At 43.2% G+C, this 22,063-nt stretch overlaps 1 protein-coding gene across 2 annotated transcripts in view; it reads right to left on the reverse strand.

Moving 5' to 3' along the window:
* Positions 1 to 19,212, reverse strand: part of LOC112076090 (histone lysine acetyltransferase CREBBP) — a 36,879-nt gene extending 17,667 nt beyond the window's left edge. Inside the window, exon 1 of one of the 2 annotated variants that reach the window (XM_024142982.2) lies at positions 17,763 to 17,912. Coding sequence is in view for 1 of the 2 variants with exons in the window: in XM_024142981.2 (XP_023998749.1) it covers positions 18,364 to 18,451 (88 nt within the window). In the remaining variant the exon portion in view is untranslated. Of the gene's footprint in view, positions 1 to 17,762; positions 17,913 to 18,363 lie in introns of those variants that run through there. The other variant, XM_024142981.2, reaches the window with a different exon arrangement.
* Between the last annotated feature and the right edge of the window lie 2,851 nt (positions 19,213 to 22,063).

Raw genomic sequence — 22,063 nt, forward strand, 5'->3', positions numbered from 1 at the left:
AGCCGCAGCTCCATACTACTAGTCTGACAGAGAACTGATCACATACACTCGTTGTTGGGCAGGATTGGCATGGGGTGTGGGGGGTACAGAGGTGACTTTGGACCATTTCATTGGATTCATCATGTCTAACTCATTGTAGAAAAAAGTTTGGGTCAAATGCTATGTAACTTCTTTGGGGTAGGGCATAATTCACGTCCGGATGAAAAGCATGGCCAGAGTAAACGGCCTGCTACAAAGCCATAAAAGCTAGAATACATATTATTAGTATATTTGGATAGAAAACACTCTGAAGTTCTAAAACTGTTAGAATGATGTCTGTGAGTATAACAGAACTCATATGGCAGGCAAAAACCCGAGAAAAAATCCAACCAGAAGTGGGAAATCTGAGGTTGGTCGATTTTCAACTCAGCTCCTATTGAAGATACAGTGGGATATTGTAATGTTCGTTCACATGAGAGTTAGCTCCCGTTCCATTCGCTTTTCTGAAGAACAAAGAAATTCTCCGGTAAAACATTATTGAAGAATTATGTTAAAAAATCCTAAGATTGATTCAATACTTCGTTTATCATGTGTTTACGGACTGTAATATATTTTTAACTTTTCGTCCGTACTTTCCGCTGGACTTGCCGCGCATTTTGTGACGGAGTGCAGGATATTGTTTTGCCTGATTTAGACAATTCGGTAGCTATTTGTTAGTCAACTTGAACAAAAGAGAAGCTACGTTTATCTAATTATAGACATATGTTGCCTTGGAAAGACTAAATAAACTCTTGCTTCAACAGAATAATTTAATATAAAAAGAGAATGAATGCTTCAAATCTAGTTAACGTCGGTAAAGTTCTCGGTCATCTTTCGTGGAGCAAAGACATTCAGGGACTGGGGAGAAAATACTATAAAGCAGAAGAAAAAAAAGATTGTGCAAAAATGTCAAATTACATAATTTTGACCAGTTGCAAAGAAAAAGCTGTGAAAACGACCCAACGTGTTTCTAATAAGGTTTCAGTTGGGCTTCGATGCATATTGTGTTGAAATACTAAATCAGCTTTTATGCTGAAGACAGCCCTTCTACAGATCTTATCTGAGCATTGCATTCTCTCAAGATGCAATTTTTTTGCCTACATTTTGTGAATAATTTGACTGCAAGAAATGCTATGTTATTATTAAGGCTATAGCACTATTTGCACGGGACCAAGTATTACCAGAGAACATTGGTTATGTATTTAATACTCCAGAATGCCCATTATTCCAGAGGACGATTCAACTTTATATTTTTTTTAACAGTTGACGGAAGCCTGGAAGTTTTTTTCTAGGCGTGAAGATATTTCAACGAGTCCAGGCGATGACAGGCTACACTGATAACTCCAGCTTGGTTCCCAAGTTTCTAAACCATACCAAACCATCTTTGGTATAGTGTCACCATAATTTTTGAATTGAGGAAGTGTGATCATAATCATTAGGTTATTTTAGCGACCCGCTGTAGACTTAATTGTAACATAATAACACAGAAATACGAGCCTTAGGTCATTAATATGGTCGATTCCGGGAACTATCATCTCGAAAACAAAACGTTTATTCTTTCAGTGAAATACGGAACCGTTCCGTATTTCATCTAACGGGTGGCATCGATAAGTCTAAATATTGCTGTTACATTGTACAACCTTCAATGTTATGTCATAATTACGTAAAATTCTGGCAAATTAGTTCGCAACGAGCCAGGCAGCCCAAACTGTTGCATATACCCTGACTCTGGGTGCAATGAACGCAAGAGAAGTGACACAATTTCACCTGGTTAATATTGTCTGCTAACCTGGATTTCTTTTAGCTAAATATGCAGGTTTAAAAATATATACTTCTGTGTATTGATTTTAAGAAAGGCATTGATGTTTATGGTTAGATACAGTCGTGCCACGATTGTGCTTTTTTCTCAAATGCGCTTTTGTTAAATCATCCCCCGTTTTGCGAAGTTGGCTGTCTTTGTTAGGAAGAAATAGTCTTCACACAGTTCGCAACGAGCCAGGCGGCCCAAACGGCTGCATATACCCTGACTGTTGCAAGAGAAGTGACCAAAGAAAATCATATTAGCAGGCAATATTAATTAAATTTGCAGATTTAAAAATATATACTTGTGTATTGATTTTAAGAAAGGCATTGATGTTTATGGTTAGGTACACGTTGGAGCAACGACAGTCCTTTTTCGCAAATGCGCACCGCATCGATTATATGCAACGCAGGACACGCTAGATAAACTAGTAATATCATCAACCATGTGTAGTTAACTAGTGATATTGATTGATTGATTTTTTTTATAAGATAAGTTAAATGCTAGCTAGCAACTTACCTTGGCTTCTACTGCATTCGCGTAACAGGCAGGCTCCTCGTGGAGTGCAATGAGAGGCAGGTGGTTAGAGCGTTGGACTAGTTAACCGTAAGGTTGCAAGATTGAATCCCCGAGCTGACAAGGTAAAAATATGTCGTTCTGCCCCTGAACAAGGCAGTTAAACCCACCGTTCCTAGGCAGTCATTGAAAATAAGAATGTGTTCTTAACTGACTTGCCTAGTTGAAATAAGGTGTACATTCGCCGGTGCCCATTTTATTTATCTGTTTAAATTTTTTTGGTGCAAAAGCCAGCTATTAACGACTAACAAACACCCTGCCGTGTAGCCCATTCTCACACCTTACCATCCCAACTCCACAGCCCCAACACATTACTGTCTCTCTGCTGTAATAACCGCTGTATACCCCATCAATAACTGATACATGACAAYGACAATGACTTCATTGTATCCGTTAGGAAGTTGTTTTTGTSTCATACATGTCTGAGGGGAGAGGTTGCACTGCGTTTCAACTAATAGGCTAACAATACCATGCCTCATTAACTGTAGTAGTGCTGAAGAGGGGTTGAGTAGGTGAGGAGGTTCTCCAAGGGAACAGTTGAACCACTTCATGACAACTCTGGCCTTGTTGTGTCTGACAGCAGTGAGAAGTCAGTCACATAGTGAAGCTGTGCCTGAAATGAATCGGCACTGAGGCCTGGGTCGTGTTCATTAGGGCACCCGGTAGCAAAACGTTCTGCAATAGATAATGAAAACAAAAACAAAAAAACATATTGGACAAGTTCTTATAGCACCTCCCTCTTTCACTCAGTTGGAGCATTTTCGTCCAAGTGAACCCGTCCCAGGGCTGGACTGACCAGRGAGTTGAGGGGAACTCAAWAATAATTATGTGCGTGTATGCAGAAAAGGGTGACTGACATACAAGAGCCTGGGCTATGGGCTTCCCTCCTCTCCAGTCTCCARAGCAGCAGGGAGCATTCTTGTGGCTGGCTAGGGCCTTTGGGAGGAATGAACTCTGAGCGCTGAGTAAACACAACACACAAATAGAGAGCACTAATGAGGCCTAGAGTCCAAATCACATGCTCATGTCAAGGTCCTGCACGTAAGGGTGTGTGTGCACGCTCAGAAAAAGATAACAATGGCATGAGAGGCAAACCGTCGCACGCCCAGCGCAGTGCCTTGACTGTCAGGTTCTCCAGTTGGAGAGATCCTCCCTCTTCCAGAGTAGGAGCGCCTRAACAGGTTGTCAGGTTGTAATGGGATAGTCTGTTAGTGAGAGACCAGTGCTGTCAGAGAACTCAAATGAAGATTTACGGGCAGTTTAGGGATTGARCTTGACACTACTTAACCCCTTTATTAATTTGGCCGACAGTCACTGAATAATAATACCAATATTTGCCATTTAGTAGACGCTTTTTTCCAAAAATACTTAGTCATAGGTGGTCCCAGGAATTGAACCCATGTTCCTGCCATTACCCAATGTTCTCTGCCAGTTCGTGCCATTTCCATGAAGCACCATATAGCGCACTCATCCGAACAAGACACAGGAGGCGTCCGAGAAATGGTGGCGGAGTCTTTCTAGACTTAGGACTATAACAAATGTAATTGATATCTTTAATCCCTGTAAGATCCGGCACTAGCATCGTTCTGTGAGATACTCCTCAGAACCCCTTCAATATGGTTGTTTCGTGAGGCACGCAGGTCAGTCTCACATGTTACAGACATGAGAGTATGTAAAGTGAGAGGTCAAAGCCGACAAAGAGAGAGTATTTGCACAGTTTGTCACCATGTAAAGTGAAGGACCGGCGTGTTATAATGTGATCCAGACTAATGGTCTGATAGAGCGCCATGTCAATCGCAAGTCGCACCAGCTTGTACAAATCCTTTATGTTGTATAAGAGTTTCAGCATGGAGGCGGAAGACAGCCATAACCATCCAGGAGACAGCAGAATGCCAAGTGCAGCAAGGACGGATAAAAGGAGAACGATTTGAAAATACTTTGTAATTTTGAGTCATCAAAAATCCTGAGAGTCCTCAGGTTTAGTATTAGCTGAAGTTGTGTCCGGTGCCACGACATGATGATTCACCCTGGTCCTTGTTACGACTGGAAGCTTAACATCCTCTGTTAGACACACTCCAACCTTGAGAGGCTAGAAGACCAGTTCTCAGCGTTTGACACGCACTGAGCTGATGACTGGGCAATGGCTGCTCATCAGGTGACAGAGGCAGTACGAGAGGAACATGGGCCAGCATTGCCAGCATCACGTCTGGTCGCGCAGACAGGATAAGCAGACGGCGGAAGTACTCACTCTCGGTCTCACGACAAGTAGCGAGGGCGCGACGACTAACTCTGGGTCTCAGACGCCTGGATCGAAAGTGAAAGTAGCCGTGGCAAGCGGAGACCGTAGCGGTGCGAGGGGCGCACCAAGAGATCGCTCGCAGGATCAAAGTAGAACAAAGGTTGAGAGACTCGCAGTGTTCCTACGAAACCGTGCGTCTTGAGATTGAGGTAAGCAAGACTCACCTGCTAGGTCTACGGCTCACCAGTTTTAAAACCACTCCCGTAGATCAGACATTACAACCTCCACTGACGAGCTTCATTTGCCCTGCCTACTGATCTGCCTGGACTCAAGCCGGGTTAGAATGAGACTTCTCTAGCTCAGCTTCACTGAAACAGTCTACCTCAGCCTTGTTGCATATGACAGCAGACAGTCTAGTGAAGCCAAGCCTGAAATGAGGGGCCTCAAATGCATTGCGCTGAGCAGACGAGTTGAGGAAGAGTGATGAGTAAGAAGCCAGTCCGTAGGATGATGTTGTGGATACAACAACGTTAGACTGAAGCCAATAGACGAGCCATCGAGTAAGGCAGATACCCATTCTGAATGGTCAAGACTCGCTCTCATATATTTCGACTTACTGTGACGAAAGTCTGTGTACCTTTAGGTCACAGTGTTCTAGTGAGACATGCCAACAGCACAGCTATAATCAGTGTGGGCTAGGATTTTCGGAGAGAGGAGTGAACTTGTCTCCCTCTGTAGCCTAGAGGGGCCCAGTCCATACCACTTCGCTCTCAGTCCTGATACCACCCGACTCCGCAGCGCAGCGTGGAACGGGTAGAACAGCACATAGATCGTTGTGGCGCCACATCTCCTCGGTGGCACATGATTAGATTTAATAAGAGTTCCGACCTACACAACAGCGGGATAACAACATCACGCCATATGGAGCGGACAAACGACGTCACGGGCACAGCGTCTACGCAGCAGTCGTATAAGTCCAGAGATATACGCTGCTGGCCTGACAGACTAGCTATTCTGCAAAGAGCCAACGCCCGCTTCACAGTAGGGCAGCAAATAGGGACAGTGACGCGAGAGCTCGGAGGGAGCCTATATCGACAAGCTTAGTATTAGAGGACCTTGTTGCACCGCCATCTTGCGACAGCCAAAAGCAGCGCTTAGGCTATCAAGACAAGCACCACTATCTCTCCAAAGGAGTCTAACTCCTGCTGGGCAAGGCATAGGGGGATAGTGAAGGATCGGAGGCACTGCAGTTTAGTGACGTGTGCGGTAGCGATAACCCTTGGGTGGAGGCACGAGCCTGTGGAATCCATTCACAGGAAAAATGGAATCTAACCATAGCTATGAGCAATCTCATGCTCTATACGTCTAAAACTTATCCTACGAGCTCAAGAGTAGGCATTACTAGTTGACCATCACGTACCCACTATCATAATAAAAAAGAATATCTTAAGAACTTCTGTATGTCACTAATATAATAAAGAGTTCAATGGGAAAATGTGTCAGGAATTTCTTGGGTGGGACAAACTTTCATCATTATTGGTTGCTATATTTAGACGGGAATCATTTAATTTTATACTTAGCGCAAATCTTGTGTAAAAATCAGTTGGGTGGAGAAACAAAACACGCCTTATTTCGAAAATCAAACACAGAGGTAGTTGTACCGGATCGCAAAATCTAAATAATCAGAAAAGAAACCCACCTAGAGTATGACCATGAGCAACTATTCTCAATCACCATCAGTGTACCCATCACAGGCAAACTGCATATACACATTAAAACCTTGGAGGGGGCCTCTTGGGTGTACTACAAAACATCCTACCTTACTTGTGTGTACATTTCTCGGTGTGGCACATTGGTAACCACTGTGTACGGGGACTCCGCCCGAAGGGCGAGGGTTAGGAAGTAGTAAAGTGTAACAACATCTGCTGATCCCAACTACCGACTGCTAGAAGCACACTCTAAAAGAGAGCAACTGAGAGGTCGTGCGAATACATCTAACCATTGTGAAATGTAATATCACTGTAGGGAACATGGGGGTCGTCCACTCCCTACATCCTTGTACCCCTGTTCATAACCACCCATTTAACTGATAGGGCTGGCTCACTCGCGCTTACCTAAGAGAGTGAACTTCAGTACAGGTAGAGTGCACGCAAGAACATGCAGCAAAACAAATAGACGTGGAGCTAATTCTCTTCGATAGCAGGACTATGAAGAATACACTGAGAAAGAAATTCCTGTTTTATCTCCAGACTAAATACTTACCCCTCATACCCATACTACCGACAGACCTTGCCTTACTACCGTTGCATAGGTGGGTGAGGGCCCTCGGCAGTGGTGTTGTTGCTTGCACAAATTCACTACTCTTCCTTTTCCTTGACCTAATATGCCTCTGCAATAAACAGAAGGAGCATGATTCCATATTCGCCCTTCATGCGAAACCTGCCAGGGGAGCAATCTCCCCATTACTCTCCATACATCGCATTCCGTCTCCCACTTTCAGTGACGATACGGTCGCTTACATGCTTATGTTCCTTTTCCCATGCATCTGACACCTCTAGCTGCGACAAGATATGGAAGGATTGTTCGCACCACAATAGTGTGTCGTCGCAACAATGAGCGGCGCATTACGTAGCCTCTTAACCTCATGAAGGGCGAAGAATCTTGGCTTGGCACCTAACACCCCTCAAGAGGTTGTCTCAAGATACTGACACAAGCTCGTCTGCCTGAAGCCCGAGGCAGGACCCTTGGCGGTGGCTGCCCATATAGGAGGCTCTGGTACGACAAGTCAGAGTCAGGCATCCTCGGGCCACAATCCCGCTGGTACTGGCACTCACCCCTTCCACAGGCGAGGCTTATCTCAGATGGGTGGGTGCGGTCACACAACCAATCACCGGGGCAAACTGCCTGCCTCCAGGACACCTACAGCACCCGATGTCACAGGAAGGCCAAAAATATCATCAAGGACACAACCACCCGAGCCACTGCCTGTTCCGCCACTTACCATGCCAGAAGGGAAGTCAGTAAAGGTGGCTCAAAGCTGACGCGAGAGACGAGAAACCGACATCTCAAGGCACGCATAGAGGAGGAGACAGGGAGCTAAACAGCAATCACTGAGATTGACGAGGCGGAGCTGAGCCTAGAATAATACATGAGAGACATCGGAATGATATGGTTAAGTGAAAATGAGAGAGAGCAAGTAGTAACCACCTTTGAAATAATTTCGCCACTTTGAAAATGATTTACTACATGGTAACATGTACGTCAATCTCATAATGTATATTCCTTTGCTAGCGTACTTTTATATAAGTCACTCTCAGACCTGATAACATCCACACATATCATGACGTGACAGTGGCAATTCCTGTCTTCAAAAGAGTGGGGAATAATCCCAGAAATATCCAAAACCTGAAAGCGTGTCAACACACTCAGCAATCCCAAAGGAGTTTGTAGTGTCCATTGGCGCATATTTCAGTCCATCATATTCTTAGTTAAAGTAACAGAGTTCTTTGATCTACAATCCACGTATCTAATTTGGTGTATTTAGGTAGTTGTTGGGAAATTGTTAGATACTTGTTAGATATTACTGCATTGTCAGAATGAAGCAACAAGCATTTCGCTACACTAGTCAGTAAACATATGCTAACCATGATGTATGTGACCAATAAAATTTGAATGGTGCATTAGATTTATTTGTATATTTCTTCCATGCATAAAATAAAATCAATCACCAGCTACAATGGTCAGAATCTATCAGAGATACTGGGACCTTTTGTGTCAGTTAAAAGACAACGCCACGCGCACGGCGAGATGAGAGAGCCTAATTTAACAGGACACCTACACCTCACCAGTCAGATATGCTTTCCTTTAAAATCACATTTAAAGCCAAATTTCAAAAATGGGGGGAGATCAGTCGTCCCATTTGTTTTGTTCAGCTTTGATTGGAGAGACTGTGGTGTAAAAACTTAATCTGCCTTTATAAGACTGAGGTGTAATGACTTCAAGATGTGGAGAATTAGTGGCGCGCTGCAATCCATTTGCTGAATCGCCTTTATGAACAAACCACAGCCAGCCAATCAAGAAAAACGAGGGGAGAACAATCTGAGACAGGGTTAACTAGCAGTCTTTGAGAGGAGGTCTGAGCTGCAGAGAGCGGGAGAGGTGACAGTTTCTTTTCTCCGCCGCACTTTAACAGACAGACTCGAAGGTTTAAATGAAAAATGCCCACGTGATGACAAAATCCTGCCTGTTTCACTCAGGTATTAGCACCCTGCAGACCCAGAGTGTTCAGAGGAGAGCAGAGGGGAGGGAGAGGTGAAGAGTGGTGGGGTGGAGAGGTAATGTGGGGAGGCAGAGGAAGAGATGAAGAGGGGTAAGAAGGATAGAGGTGAGGGAGAGGGGCTTGGGCAGTATACCAACGGTATGATTTTAAGCACTCAAAATTTCAATTGAGCCAGTCACAAAGAGCACATGGAGCAAAGTCACAGCAACGTGATAAATTCACTACTAATCTGGGGTAACATTAATCCAGGATCCAGAAAGGGGAAAATAAAACTCAGAAAGAAATATCTTGCTAGACGCAGTTCTAAAATTATTCTTATTGTAATTCTCAGCTTTAGTCGGGGCTCGCACCAAATCATGAATGTAAAAGGACTAATTTCATGCTTCAGTTGCACTTCTCCACTCGAATGAAATATCTTTGCGCTCATCATTAGATCACCAGATAGCTCTCTGACTGATGTGTAGGCTACTTTTCTGATACTTTCGGGATAATGTTAAAATGCAAGATTAAGTTCGGACAAAACATCAGGAAATGTAGCTGGCTACATTTTTTCTATGATAGACATTAGAAATATGATGGCCACCCATTGTTATTGCAAAAAGTACCAAGCTTTTACATTCTAAGCCAGCTAATTTACTAAAGGGTGGCTGCTACGTCTCAGGATGGTAAGTTGGTGGTTGAAGATATCCCACTAGTGGTGTGGGGTGTGCTTTGCAAAGTGGGTGGGGTTATATCCTGCCTGTTTGGGCCCTGTCCGGGGGTATCGTCGGCGGGCCACAGTGTCTCCCGACCCCTCCCGTCTCAGCTCCAGTATTTAGGCTGATCTGTCCATTATTATGCTTATTTGTCGGGGGCTAGGGTCAGTCTGTTATACCTGGAGTTATTATCTTGTCTTATCCGGTGTCCGTGAGAATTTAAGTATGCTCTCTCTAATTATCTTTCTCTCGGAGGACCTGAGCCCTAGGACCATGCCTCAGGCCTACCTGGCATGATGACTCTTGCTGTCCCAGTCCACCTGGCCGTGCTACGCTGCCAGTTTTAACTGTTTTGCCTGCGGCTATGGAACCCTGACCTGTTCACCGGATGTGCTACCTGTCCCAGACCTGCTGTTCCAACTCTCTAGAGACAGCAGGAGTAGTAGAGATACTCAATGATCGGTGATGACAAGCATGACATTTACTCCTGAGGGTGACTCTGTTGCACCCTCTACACCACAACTGTGATTATTATATTTTGACCCTGCTGGTCATCTATGAACATTTGAATATCTTGGCCATGTTCTGTTTATACTCCACACCCGGCACAGCCAGAAGAGGACTGGCCACCCCTCAAAGCCTGGTTCCTCTCTAGGTTTCTTCCTAGGTTCTGGCCTTTCTAGGGAGTTTTTCCTAGCCACCGTGCTCCTTCACCTGCTTGCTTGGGGAGGCTGCTGGTTTCTGTACAGCTATTCTGTCACTTTGACATCAGCTGATGTAAGAAGGGCTTTATAAATAAATTTATCGCTAAAGAAATAGCATTGCAGTTCTGTTGTCATCTGATAAACTATTTTCAGTCAAATGTGTGCCACTAATGTATTTTGTGTTAAGAAAAACTAGTTGCCCACCCTTATCACTCTATTGATGAAAAAAAACACTTGACTTTCAATAGAAAAACGCAGGTGAAATGCTTTAAAATGCTGATTTTTTTATGGTCTCTTGAAAACTCAGATTTTTTCAACTGAATGCGGCCCCTTCTGTTCTCAACTGAATATCTTATAACTAAGTTATCTAAGATTATTCAACTGGTTTGCTAACTGTGTATCTAAAGGTGGCTAGCTTGGGAAATAGCACACCTTGAGTGCACAGCTGGTAATACTGTATAAAAAAGGTACGGAATCTGGATACCCCCACAACCATACTGTGCAGCAGGGCTCCGTTGGTCCCACTCTATTTTGGGGGGACATCTGCAGTAGTGCCCCATTCACCACCACACCCCTCCATCCCATTCTAATCAGTTCCACCTTCAGCAGATACATTAACCCGCACAGCGAGCGCACTGCCTGGGACCGTTCCCCCGTTTCCCTGAAGCGGGTGGAACTGAAGGCAGTGTTTTTACGCTGGCTGTATGTACACTATGCTAACATGGGTGGAATAGCTCACCCACCCAGGGGTTGGTGCCCATTCACCGAGCCCGGACGGAAGAAACACCCACTAGGTAAGCAATGTGCCTGAAGAAGCTTGTCTGGAGCCAATTTCTCAAGACGGGCCTAACACACAGTGAACACAACCACTGGCGTACAGATCAAAACAAACAGACATTGGCTGGCATCCAGGGATCAAACATACACGGCATAATCTGTCACACATTAACACTCACATCAAACCCGGGACGCCGTCCCGCCTACACTGGCTGACAGGCTGTAAGGTGCTCTGTAGGGCTGGGGGGCAGAGCGGTCTACCACAGTAATAATGGGCCTCAGAAACATGACTTGAGCCAGCCAAACCCATGACAACACACACTATGCTTTTATGCACTGAATCAATTTACTATAGGCCAGTGGTTCTCAAACCTGGTCCAGGGGAACCCAAAGGGACACACATTTTGGGGGTTTGCCATAGCACTACACACCTGATTCAAATCATCAACTCACCATCAGGCTTTGATGATTTGAAATTAGGTGTGTAGTGCGAGGGCAACAACAGGACCACTGCTATAGGCTAAATCGGGCCATTCAAAATTGTGAGAAAGAAGGTGTATGGTTTCATTTGTGGCTAAGCAGGAAAAAGCTATTTCAGCATTAATAGTTTTCTAAACAAATAAAGAACCAGAGTGTGGGACACAGTCTAGCTAGAGAGGCTAGAACTCTCATCAGGAAGTCAAAACCTGTGAAAAACACTAAGGCGACACCCATCACAAATCCATTCATACAGGCTGTCTATTCATCTTCAACACTTCCAAGAGAGAGCAGTCTTCTACTCTCTCCTCATAACCCTCCCTCCCGGCATCATTTTCTCCAGGGCTGAGTGGGAGCGARAAGGAGTGAGTGGGAGTGAGGAGAGGAATCTGCTCTTTTCACAGGTCTGCTTGAGGAATTTCTGGGAATTGGGCTTTTTCAAGTCAAATAAAACCCTATTTTGTCTCCGCTGCCATCTGCGGCGCTAAATCTTCTCAGCGTACTCAGGACCCCGTGCCGCTTCACAACTTCAAAGGAAAGCAGGTCTGTGGCACACTATGCCATGTATCGCTGAGAAGTTGGTGAGTGAGTGGGGTGCTGAGCTATTAGAGAGGATTTGTGTGTGTGTTCGTGTCAGCTGGGCAGTTTATTAGAGGGGTGTGTGTGTGTAAGATGTGCATCAGTGTGTACACTGAGGCAGAGAGCGTCTGGCCTGGCAGCCCTCTCTAAAGAGGCAGCAGAGTGAGGGTGCCTTACTGCCCAGCGACAGCTCTTCACCCCTGAAAGATGAACTAGGGCTGCAAAGGACCCCGGCCTGTCAGTGGGGAAGACGACAGCCCAGGACAGAACCAAAGAGCTGTTTCTAAACCGGGTCATTCATTTGGCACCAAATGGAAGAAAACGGACAAAACAAAGAGGGACTCCCTGCACTTAAGAAATAATGACCTGCAATAAGAAATGCTTGATTTTGTTTTCCGCAGCAAAACATTCAGCAAACGTGACCCAGCTGACAGACAAACCGTCTGCCTTGTCGTCTCTGTATGTCCGGTACAGAGTTGGACATTGGGCGACGGTACATTGAGGGATTTTAACACTTTCCTTGACTATCCCTAACTGGCCTCATTTGAGATGTTGCATTTCCCCCCAGCGTTTGATAGTGGTGGAGAATTTACAGTTGCACAATGATCCATTCAAACATCCATTCACTACCGACTGCACAATGAACTCCGAACGCAATTCACTACCATAACTCTACAATGGACGTAAGCTACATGTCATTGCTATATAAAATACAGAGATAAACACAATAAAGACCCTCACTAAAGTCAGAGAGCACTTAGGTTAAGTCACATTATTTAAAGTGCATTTTACAGCGACAGGTTAAATACAAGATAATCTGATAGCACTGAAGGTTATAGATCGCCCTCTGAACTTTGCAGCCCTCCCGTAGACTCCCGGCCTCCATTTAGGCTACTCTCTAGTCTTGGCTTTTGACATCAGACACCAGCAGCTGGTTCTGAGCAGACAGTCACGCCCCTGGGAACAACTCAAAAGTGTAGCAGGGGTTTAAAGCGACTTCTCTTCCAGGCAGGCATAGGTAGCCTAACCACGTTTCATCAGAGCTACCGGACAATACAATGGAACATTAACTTTTTGGGTTGTGAGTGTGACACAATCATTTATTTAGGAGCCACCAAATTAATAAAACAATGTTCATAAAGCTTGACCCAGGAACCCCTAAAAACCCACCATTTGGGGACACACTGGTGTAAGTAACTACAGTCCTGATTGGGTTTACACCACCACATAGGGTCAATTCAACTTATTAGGATATCATTTAGCCAAGTGTCAGTGTAGTACAGGCAACCACACACTCCACACTTCAGAACAGATGTGCAGCATAGGGGTGTGTGTGTGGTAGTGCTGAAAATGAACCGAAATGTTGGTAATTTTTTGGTTTTAAAACTAATTGACCAACATCGGTTACATTTCTGGGGTTTTCTGTGAGCTCGATGTGCAGTTTCTGTAGAGATAAATCAGATCAAGCCTGAACTGTGCGATGTAATAGAGAGTTGACGTTTTCAACAGGTAATACTGAATGATTAGTGCTTTTTGATATTGGTCGGATTAATAAAAATAAATAAGTAAATAAATGTATAAATAAATAAGTAAATAAGTCCCATGATGGTAGTGACGGCCCATTACAGCTTATCACTTATTAACCATCATTTATTCACATTACTTTAAAATATTGCAGTTGTGTATATTACATTTGTTTATTTGATGACTTTATTATTTCATTCCAAGTCATCTCATCTCTATAGAGCTGCTGTCAATGCTGACTGTCAACAATCACTATTTTAGTAGTTCTTCAAAGTAAATAAGTCATGACTGCTAAATACCATCTATCAATCCCTTAGATCATGTATGTTCAGGTAGACATACCTTGTGAAGCAACAGCTGTTCTCTATATCACCTCACCATTGCGTATTATTCACTCTCTTCCGTAGCAGGAGTAAAACAGACCGGACAAGTAGATGAGCAATGGATTATGGCCATTGTAGTTAATTACAATGTTTTATGCACTAAACTACATAGAATATTGGCCTATTGGAAACTACAACTCCCTACTACATAAAACAGTTCAGGCTGGATCTAATTTATCTCTAGAGAAACTGTGCAATGTGCGAACTGAGTTCACAAAAAAAACAGAACGAAATGGAATTAAAATAATAATTCAACCAGTGTCGGTCAATTAGTTGTTTAAAAACAGAAAAAAATAAATGGCTCAGCACTACCAACAGGACAGACAGCAGCAGCTCTATAGAGAGGAGATGACTTGGAATGAAATAATCAAGTCATCAAATAAACAAATGTAATATACACAACTGAAATATTTTAAAGTAATGTGAATACATGGTGGTTAATAAGTGATAAGCAGTAATGGGCAGCCACCACCATCATGGGACTTTCATGAAAAAATATATTCTGTGTTACAGCAGTTGACCCACATAATACATAGTGCATTTAATGAGGCTGACCCCATTTAGTCGACTGGTCGATTGTTAGGCTGTTGGTCGCCCGAGATTGCTTTAGTTGAGCGGTACCCAATTTTTTATCTTTTTTTTAAATACACCTGTCTGATTCGCAATGAGTGGACTSATCCATTGTGGAGGCCGTGGAGATGGAACAGTCCATTTTAAGACATGTGTTACTGAAATGGTATAGGATTATATTAAGTCAGAACAATAGTGCAACATTATTGCGCTCTCTCCCACGTTGGATAGCGGTCGCTGTCCGCGGTTCTGAAACATCAGCGTGCCCGGACAAAGGCCACCGTTCACAAAACATGTGCTATGCGGCATAACAGCAGAGTTAAACAGCCAATCGGTGTTGAACAATGCAGCGAAGGCAGGAATGAGAAAACAGGTCTTGCCTTGTCTAAGAAAATTATGGAGCAAAAACCAACTATAATAGGGGCCTCCAGGTGGCGCATTGGTCTGGTTTCGAGTCCAGCTCTGTCCAGCCGGCCGCGACCGGAGGCCCAAGGGGCGGCGCACAATTGTCCCAGCGTCATCCGGGTTAGGGGGTGGCCGGTAGGGATATCCTGTCGTCATCGCGCACTAGCGACTCCTGTGGCGGGCCGGGCGCAGTGCATGCTGACCAGGTCGCCAGGTGTACGTGTTTACCTCCGACACATTGTGGCTGGCTTCCGCGGTTGGATGGGCATTGTGTCAAGAAGCCCAGTGCGGCTTGGTGGTTGAGTGTTTCGGAGATGCATGCCTCTCGACCTTCGCTTCCCGGTCCGTACGGAGGTTGCAGCGATAGACAAGACTGTAACTACTACAATTGATACCACGGAAATTGGGGAAAGGCAATAAACCAATGCATATATATATTAATCAACAACAACAATTTTTTTTTAAATAGGCATATAATTAATCCAAATGTGCCTGTGTTATAAATATATAATGTTTTTAGTCTTTGCTGTATTAAGGCTTTCCAAAAAAACTAAACGTTACAGACTCTCTGGTAGCTTATAATTTATTTGTGTTATTTACATTGTTCCAAATAGTCCAAAAATGATATTGTTAATAAACTGCACAGCGCTTGCTCCTTAACAAATTTTCTTGATCTCCAGTATTTTCAAAAACTAGTCACATTTATTCCACAAATCTGACTTCCCGTTTTCCTCCCAAGTAACTCGTAAACATTCCCCCGGTTTGAGTTTGTCATGTCCTCTGCATCCATTTCTGTGTTACGGTGTTCAGAGTTTGTTATAACCAATTCATTGATGTGATAATGATATCCTATAGTCAGGCCATTTGTCAAGTGCATGCGATGAATAAATATGTCTTGTAAAGAGAGCAAGGGTTGAGGGAATGTTTTTCCTAAACAAATTAGGGATTTCAGTAACATAACTTTTCAGTCAGAAATGGCTGTAATTATGTTGCAGCTTCAGCAACACAGACAGCGCAATAAACACTGCTGATGTTCTGTGGTGGTCGCTGCAGCAGGAGGAGAGAAAACAACCAGTGCTAGTCACACAGTCACTCGCTGTCATTTTTCTTTAACACAGAGCAGCAAGTCTGAGCCCGGCCTGGCAGAATCAAATCAAGTGCGGTCGGACTCCCTCTAGTCATTTTGTGTGTCTTAATTATTTCATTAAACGGTTCGCTTAAATCATAAGACAAGCTCAGTGGATATCATGGATTTGATTAAACACATAAGATGTTTAATCATTTCAATCGATTGGTCGAAAGAACAGTTGATTATTGTCAACAAATTTGGTCAGGGACTGCCCTAATTGTTTTATTTGTTATATTACAGCATATAACCCACATAATGCATAGTCAAATAAATAATGGAAACCAAAAAATATATATTTTTTTAAATAATTGAACCGAACCCGACATTAAAATGCACTAATCGCTTAGCTCTAGTGCGTGGAGGAGGAGTGGTGCAGCTGCCACAGCAACTCATACAATGTTAAGCATAAAATATAACTGGTTGTTAAATAACCATGTTAAACGATATGTTGGCTGGCTACGGCTAGCGATATGAGGCCAGGAACCAGGGAAGTTGTGCAGGTTCAAATCAAATCAAATTGAATGTCACATACACGTTTGGCAGATGTTATTGTGGTGTAGCGAAATGCTTGTGCTTCTAGCTCCGAGAGTGCAGTAACATCTAACAAGAAACAACTTACCAACATATATCCAATAGACAAATCTAAGTAAGGAATGAATTAAGAATATATACATATATGGATGAGCGATGTCAGAGCGGCATGGACTAAATACAGTAGAATAGTATAAGAATACAGTATATACATATGAGATGAGTAATGCCAGATAGGTAAACATCAAAGTGACCAGTGTTCCATTTCTTAAAGTGGCCAGTAATTTCTAGTCTATGTCTATAGGCAGCAGCCTCAGTGCTAGTGGCTGTTTAGCAGTCTGATGGCCTTGAGATAGCTGGGATCGAGACACTGAAAACAGCTTTGACACACCTGTACTGACCTCGCCTTCTGGATGATAGCGGGGAACAGACAGTGGCTCGGTGGTGTTGTCCTTAATGATCTTTTTGGCCTCCTGTGACATCGGGTGCTATAGGTGTCCTGGAGGGCAGGTAGTTTGCCCCGTGATGCGTTGTGCAGACTGCACCACCCTCTGGAGAGCCTTGCGGTTCGCGGCGGTGCCGTTGCTGTACCAGGCGGTGATGCAGCCCAACAGGACCTCTCAATTGTGCATCTGTAAAGGTTGTGTAGGTTTTAGGTGCCAAGCCAAATTCTTCAGCCTGGTGAGGTTGAAGAGGCTCGGTTGCGCCTTCTTCACCACACTGTCTGTGTGGGTGTTCCATTTCAGTTTGTCAGTGATGTGTACGCCAAGGAACATGAAGCTTTCCACCTTCTCCACGCTCCCATCATGTGGATAGGGGGTGCACCCTCTGCTGTTTCCTGAGTGTTTGGTGGGTACAGTGTGGTGGTAGACCCTGAGGTTAGGTTTAGGCTTGATGTCTTCTCTCTCTGATAAAAACTAACCAAGCAGCGCTGTGGTAGACTTTTGTTATTATCTGGGAGGCTAGGTTTATGAGCACAGGAGACCTGTCCATAAACTTCACCGCAGGGCCCTATTCAAGGGCAGCGTCCAAGAAATTCCTATCGGTTTCTCGTATGAACATTTATATAACTTACCTTCAAGTTCATGTTGACACTTCTGTTGACTGTGCTCATACAATAGTCCTATACCGGTAGGTTAACAAGTGTCTGTCAGTGTTGAAATGAACCAAATTCAACAGGTTGCACTTTTCTTTTGAACAGACGCGCGCTATATCACAAGTCTAGTCTGCTTCGCCTGCTCCGACTCACACTCCACCGCAATGACATTATCCGGAACATGGCGTGCAAGTTTCAGAGGCGAGCTAGTAAACGGAGAAGGAGCGACAGACACATCAGCACATGTGCAATACCACACCGCCAGTAGGCTGACTTTACTACCAAGGCATAGGGCAAGTCGAGAGAGAGCAGCGGAGGATTGGCTACTAGAGACGGGTGACTGTAGATTCAGTGACAGTCGGGTGTGACAATTTAATACCACGAAAAACTAGACTGCAAAGCTCGAGAGCAGACATATGAAAGTTCTAAGTGAGGAACATTGTGCACGAGCGAACGCAATCAACACCAGACAAAATATAAAGTACAGTTTTCATTATCACTAAAATAACTCATGCATTGTTAGCATACATTTATTTTATTCACTAGACTGACGACAAAATAGGCTCTACTTGGTGCTTACCTGGACCATCTGACGCTGAAAGCGCAGGAGAATTGAGTTTCGGTCGCTTTGCGTTGGGAGGTCCGACGTCCAGCAAATTGTCAGCCATTCTGATCGTAAGAATGATCACTAAATAATGATGCAAAATGAAATTCGACTCCTTCCAGCTAGATTTTTTTATGGCAACAATCTTCTTTCTTACTCACACCCCATTATAGGGTATTTAACCAACTAGCTGGCAAGATAGAAAATGCTTGCACTAGTCAGCCGAGTAGAAGTGTTCAAAATAAAGGCAACAGCGCCACGCTTCGCCGCTGACAATCACCCCATGATAATCCAACACCCAACACCCACATAATTATCGTTAATAATTATGGCCAAAAAATATTTCGGTTCACGAAAAAATAAATTAAAATAGTAGCAAAAAAATATATAAGTGTGGATTCAAGACCCTTCTCCATAAATCCCAGATAGCATCTTTAAATAAGCGCCTTTCCGGTCCAAATGAACAGCCTTAAATCAATTTTCGCCTCCAATAAAGACAAAATTTAACAAAAATATTTTGTATGCGCCGATGTATTTTTCTCGATACTGTCTCTCGATAAATACATCGTCTCGGAACGGAGATACGGAGAAGCGGCGCTCTCTGAAGGGGAAATCAAATATACGAGGGGCTCTCTAGACGACAAAAACTGATCCAATCCTCGTTTTTTCTCAATAATTATCTCGAAGGAATAAAGACTTCGATTTTCTGCAGAATAAAGCCGTTGAGCACGGTCTAAATGGCTCGTTTCGGTCTAAAGAATAATGCTCTCCCGAAATCCTGATTCTGAGCCGCGTCAAGATGGCGGCTGTTGATTCCTCCGATACAAAAAGTTTTTTTCTTTCTAGCTAAACTGGGGGGGAGGGGCTGTGCAATCACGCCTACGCAAACCTATGCCCTGCCGTGCGTCATGTGGACGTACATCAACAAGCCTCTAGGGGTGGAATAACCCAAAATTAAGTAGCTGTCAAAGCACTTTCTAACCTAAAGTGTTACAGAACAATGACAAGTGAGCAGTTATTGTGCAGCCCCCCAATACATTGTGTATCATGCGTCTCCAAGTCACCAACCCTCATAAGACCATTTTGGGGCACTCACCCTTGTCCATCCATCTAGTCCACTACATTTGTATCAATAAGGAGCCAAAGCAACAGAAGTTTACATGTCAATTGTAAATGCATCATCAAAAGTTGTAATAATGGGTAAATATCAAGCAATGCAAACAAAACCATCCAAACAAGTCTCCAAAAAATCACTTTATTCCTTTTTTTTAAACCTTCATTTGCAGACCCCTCCAAAAATGCAGCTGCTATAGGCTATATAAAATACAGTGGGAGGGAGGCCAAAGATCTACCAGCCACAACTGTACAGTAGGCTTATATGAAACAGGGTCTGAAAACGGTAACAGAAATCTAGCAGTGTGATTTTACCTTGCAGGGTGTTGATGATATAGCCTGGTCCCAGATCTGTTGCACTGTCTCGTCAACTCCTATGGTCATTGTTTGCTGTTACAATGACCATAGGACTGCCAACAGCACAAAACAATCTGAGACCGACCAGGCTACTCATGGGGCAATACCATGGATCCCTTAGGATGGAGAGATCTGTCGCCTAGGCCTATATAGAAGTAGTGGTGGCAGGAAAATGTCCTTATAGGTCCTTGTCAGAGTCCCATGTGGCTCAGTTGGTAGAGCATGGTGCTTGCAATGCCAAGTTGTGAGTTCGATTCCCACGGGGCACCAGTATGGAAAAAATGTATCGCTCTGGATCAGAGTGTCTGCTAAATTACTCAAATGTAAATTGACTTTGACATACTGAGGTGGAAAGAAATGGACAAGTTCAAGCAGCACACAATCCTAGGCCTACTGTGTAAGTTAGAGCATCCCTCTCCCACAATCATACAGTTACACAAACATTCGTACAGGTAGGTACACACACATACTATACATGCAGGCAAACATGACATTTGGACATAATTGTAACAGTGTTCTAACATTTATCTAACCTTCCATGTATTCCTCAACCCTTCAACAATGGCACCTGTATAAATAATACAAAATATAAAATGCATATGTACATACAGAGTGAGTGCTTTGTGAAAATGTATACATACTGCATACATATCGTACTAGTGAGTATAGAAACAACCCGTCATCAATGTGCACGACAAGCAATGAAAGAGAGGAAATAAGGCCAAACATACATCAAATCAATGACATCTATATTTGCGCTCAAAACCAGTCTCAAGTTGCCATTCTTTGTTATCACAACGTTCATCCCATTGTCAATATTAGAAGTCCTTTTTGCAATGAAGGCAAGTTAGTACAAAAAAAACTAAGCTTTTTGAAGTAGGAACACAATACCTTTTTCACACTACTGAGCCCAACCGAGCTGTACTGAGCTGGTTCGGTAACACTTCACCACAGTTGCAGTGTGAAATGAAAATAGAGCCATATCACAGTACGGTCGGACTGAATTGGGCATAAGATTTGAGCTCCAACACCTTAAGAGTAGCCTTAAATTCACATATTTATTTCCCTTTGCTTTCTAAGAACGCTACTTATCCAGCATCAACACGATAAAACACCAGAATCCATAGGTTGATAAGCAGAGTTTCTCAAAAGCAAAAAGATAATGTAGCTAATATCTGGTTTATCTTCCTTTCATGTGTCCAGACCTCAATTATGCAGATTCCCCTTCCTTGGGACATTTAGCAACATAACACTGTGTGAAGTTTATTATTTAAACTGATTGTTTCCAATATGTCCCTTTATGTAATCAATGCAATTTGGTAGGTTACAACAAGGGTTGCACACGCTCATAATCGGCAAGAATACATTTGACAATTTGAAAACAATCCCGTTTGTAGATTAATGCACTTAAAATGGGCCTAACCCCATTCAAGCAATTCTACACAGTACAACAATATCCAGTCAAACAAAGCAAAACTACATTTGTGTTATTCCCTGTTTTTTAAATCCACATCAGAACAAATAAGTGGCAGCTGTGTACCAAAAAGTGACAATGAACTGCAATATTGAGTTTCATACTCATATCAGKGATACTACATGTTGGAAACAATTGCTCAGCAGGTTATGTAGTAGAAAAGGCACATGTCAAATTCATATAAAAAGTTCAAAGAACTTGGATGAGAAAAATATGTGCACATGTAAAAAAGCCAAACAAATGTATATTCATGGAGGTTTGAGAAAACAAAACGTGGCAATCTTAATTAAATGATATAAGAGTTGATTTAGAGAGGATTTTTCTATGACTGAAAAGGCACTACTAGCAAACTCTTGCAGTACACACAAGGAACCTGTAGTAAAACAAATTATGGCACTACAAAAGAGAAACTTAAGTGCTGAAAGTTGAAAGATGCATTTAAAACCCAAATGATTGCTGGGATATCCTGAGTATCTCCATCTTTACTAAACTAAAACATGTTGCTTTGGAGTCTTTTACTATGAACATTTACTTCCCAAGTTATACTCCTAATTCAGAATGCTTTGATATTGTACCTTTGAGGTTTCAAAGTATGTCTGAGGTCAAAAATAATATAAACGTTTCCATCCCCAGTTTTTATGTGAGTAAAGTCATATCGTATAATTTTTTTTAAATCACAACATCTGTGATGGAAACAGGAAGTTTCGGTACAATTTTAYAARTGCCGAAAGA

This window comes from Salvelinus sp. IW2-2015, unplaced genomic scaffold, assembly GCF_002910315.2.
Source record: "Salvelinus sp. IW2-2015 unplaced genomic scaffold, ASM291031v2 Un_scaffold3566, whole genome shotgun sequence".
In the NCBI taxonomy this organism is placed as follows: Eukaryota; Metazoa; Chordata; class Actinopteri; order Salmoniformes; family Salmonidae; genus Salvelinus; species Salvelinus sp. IW2-2015.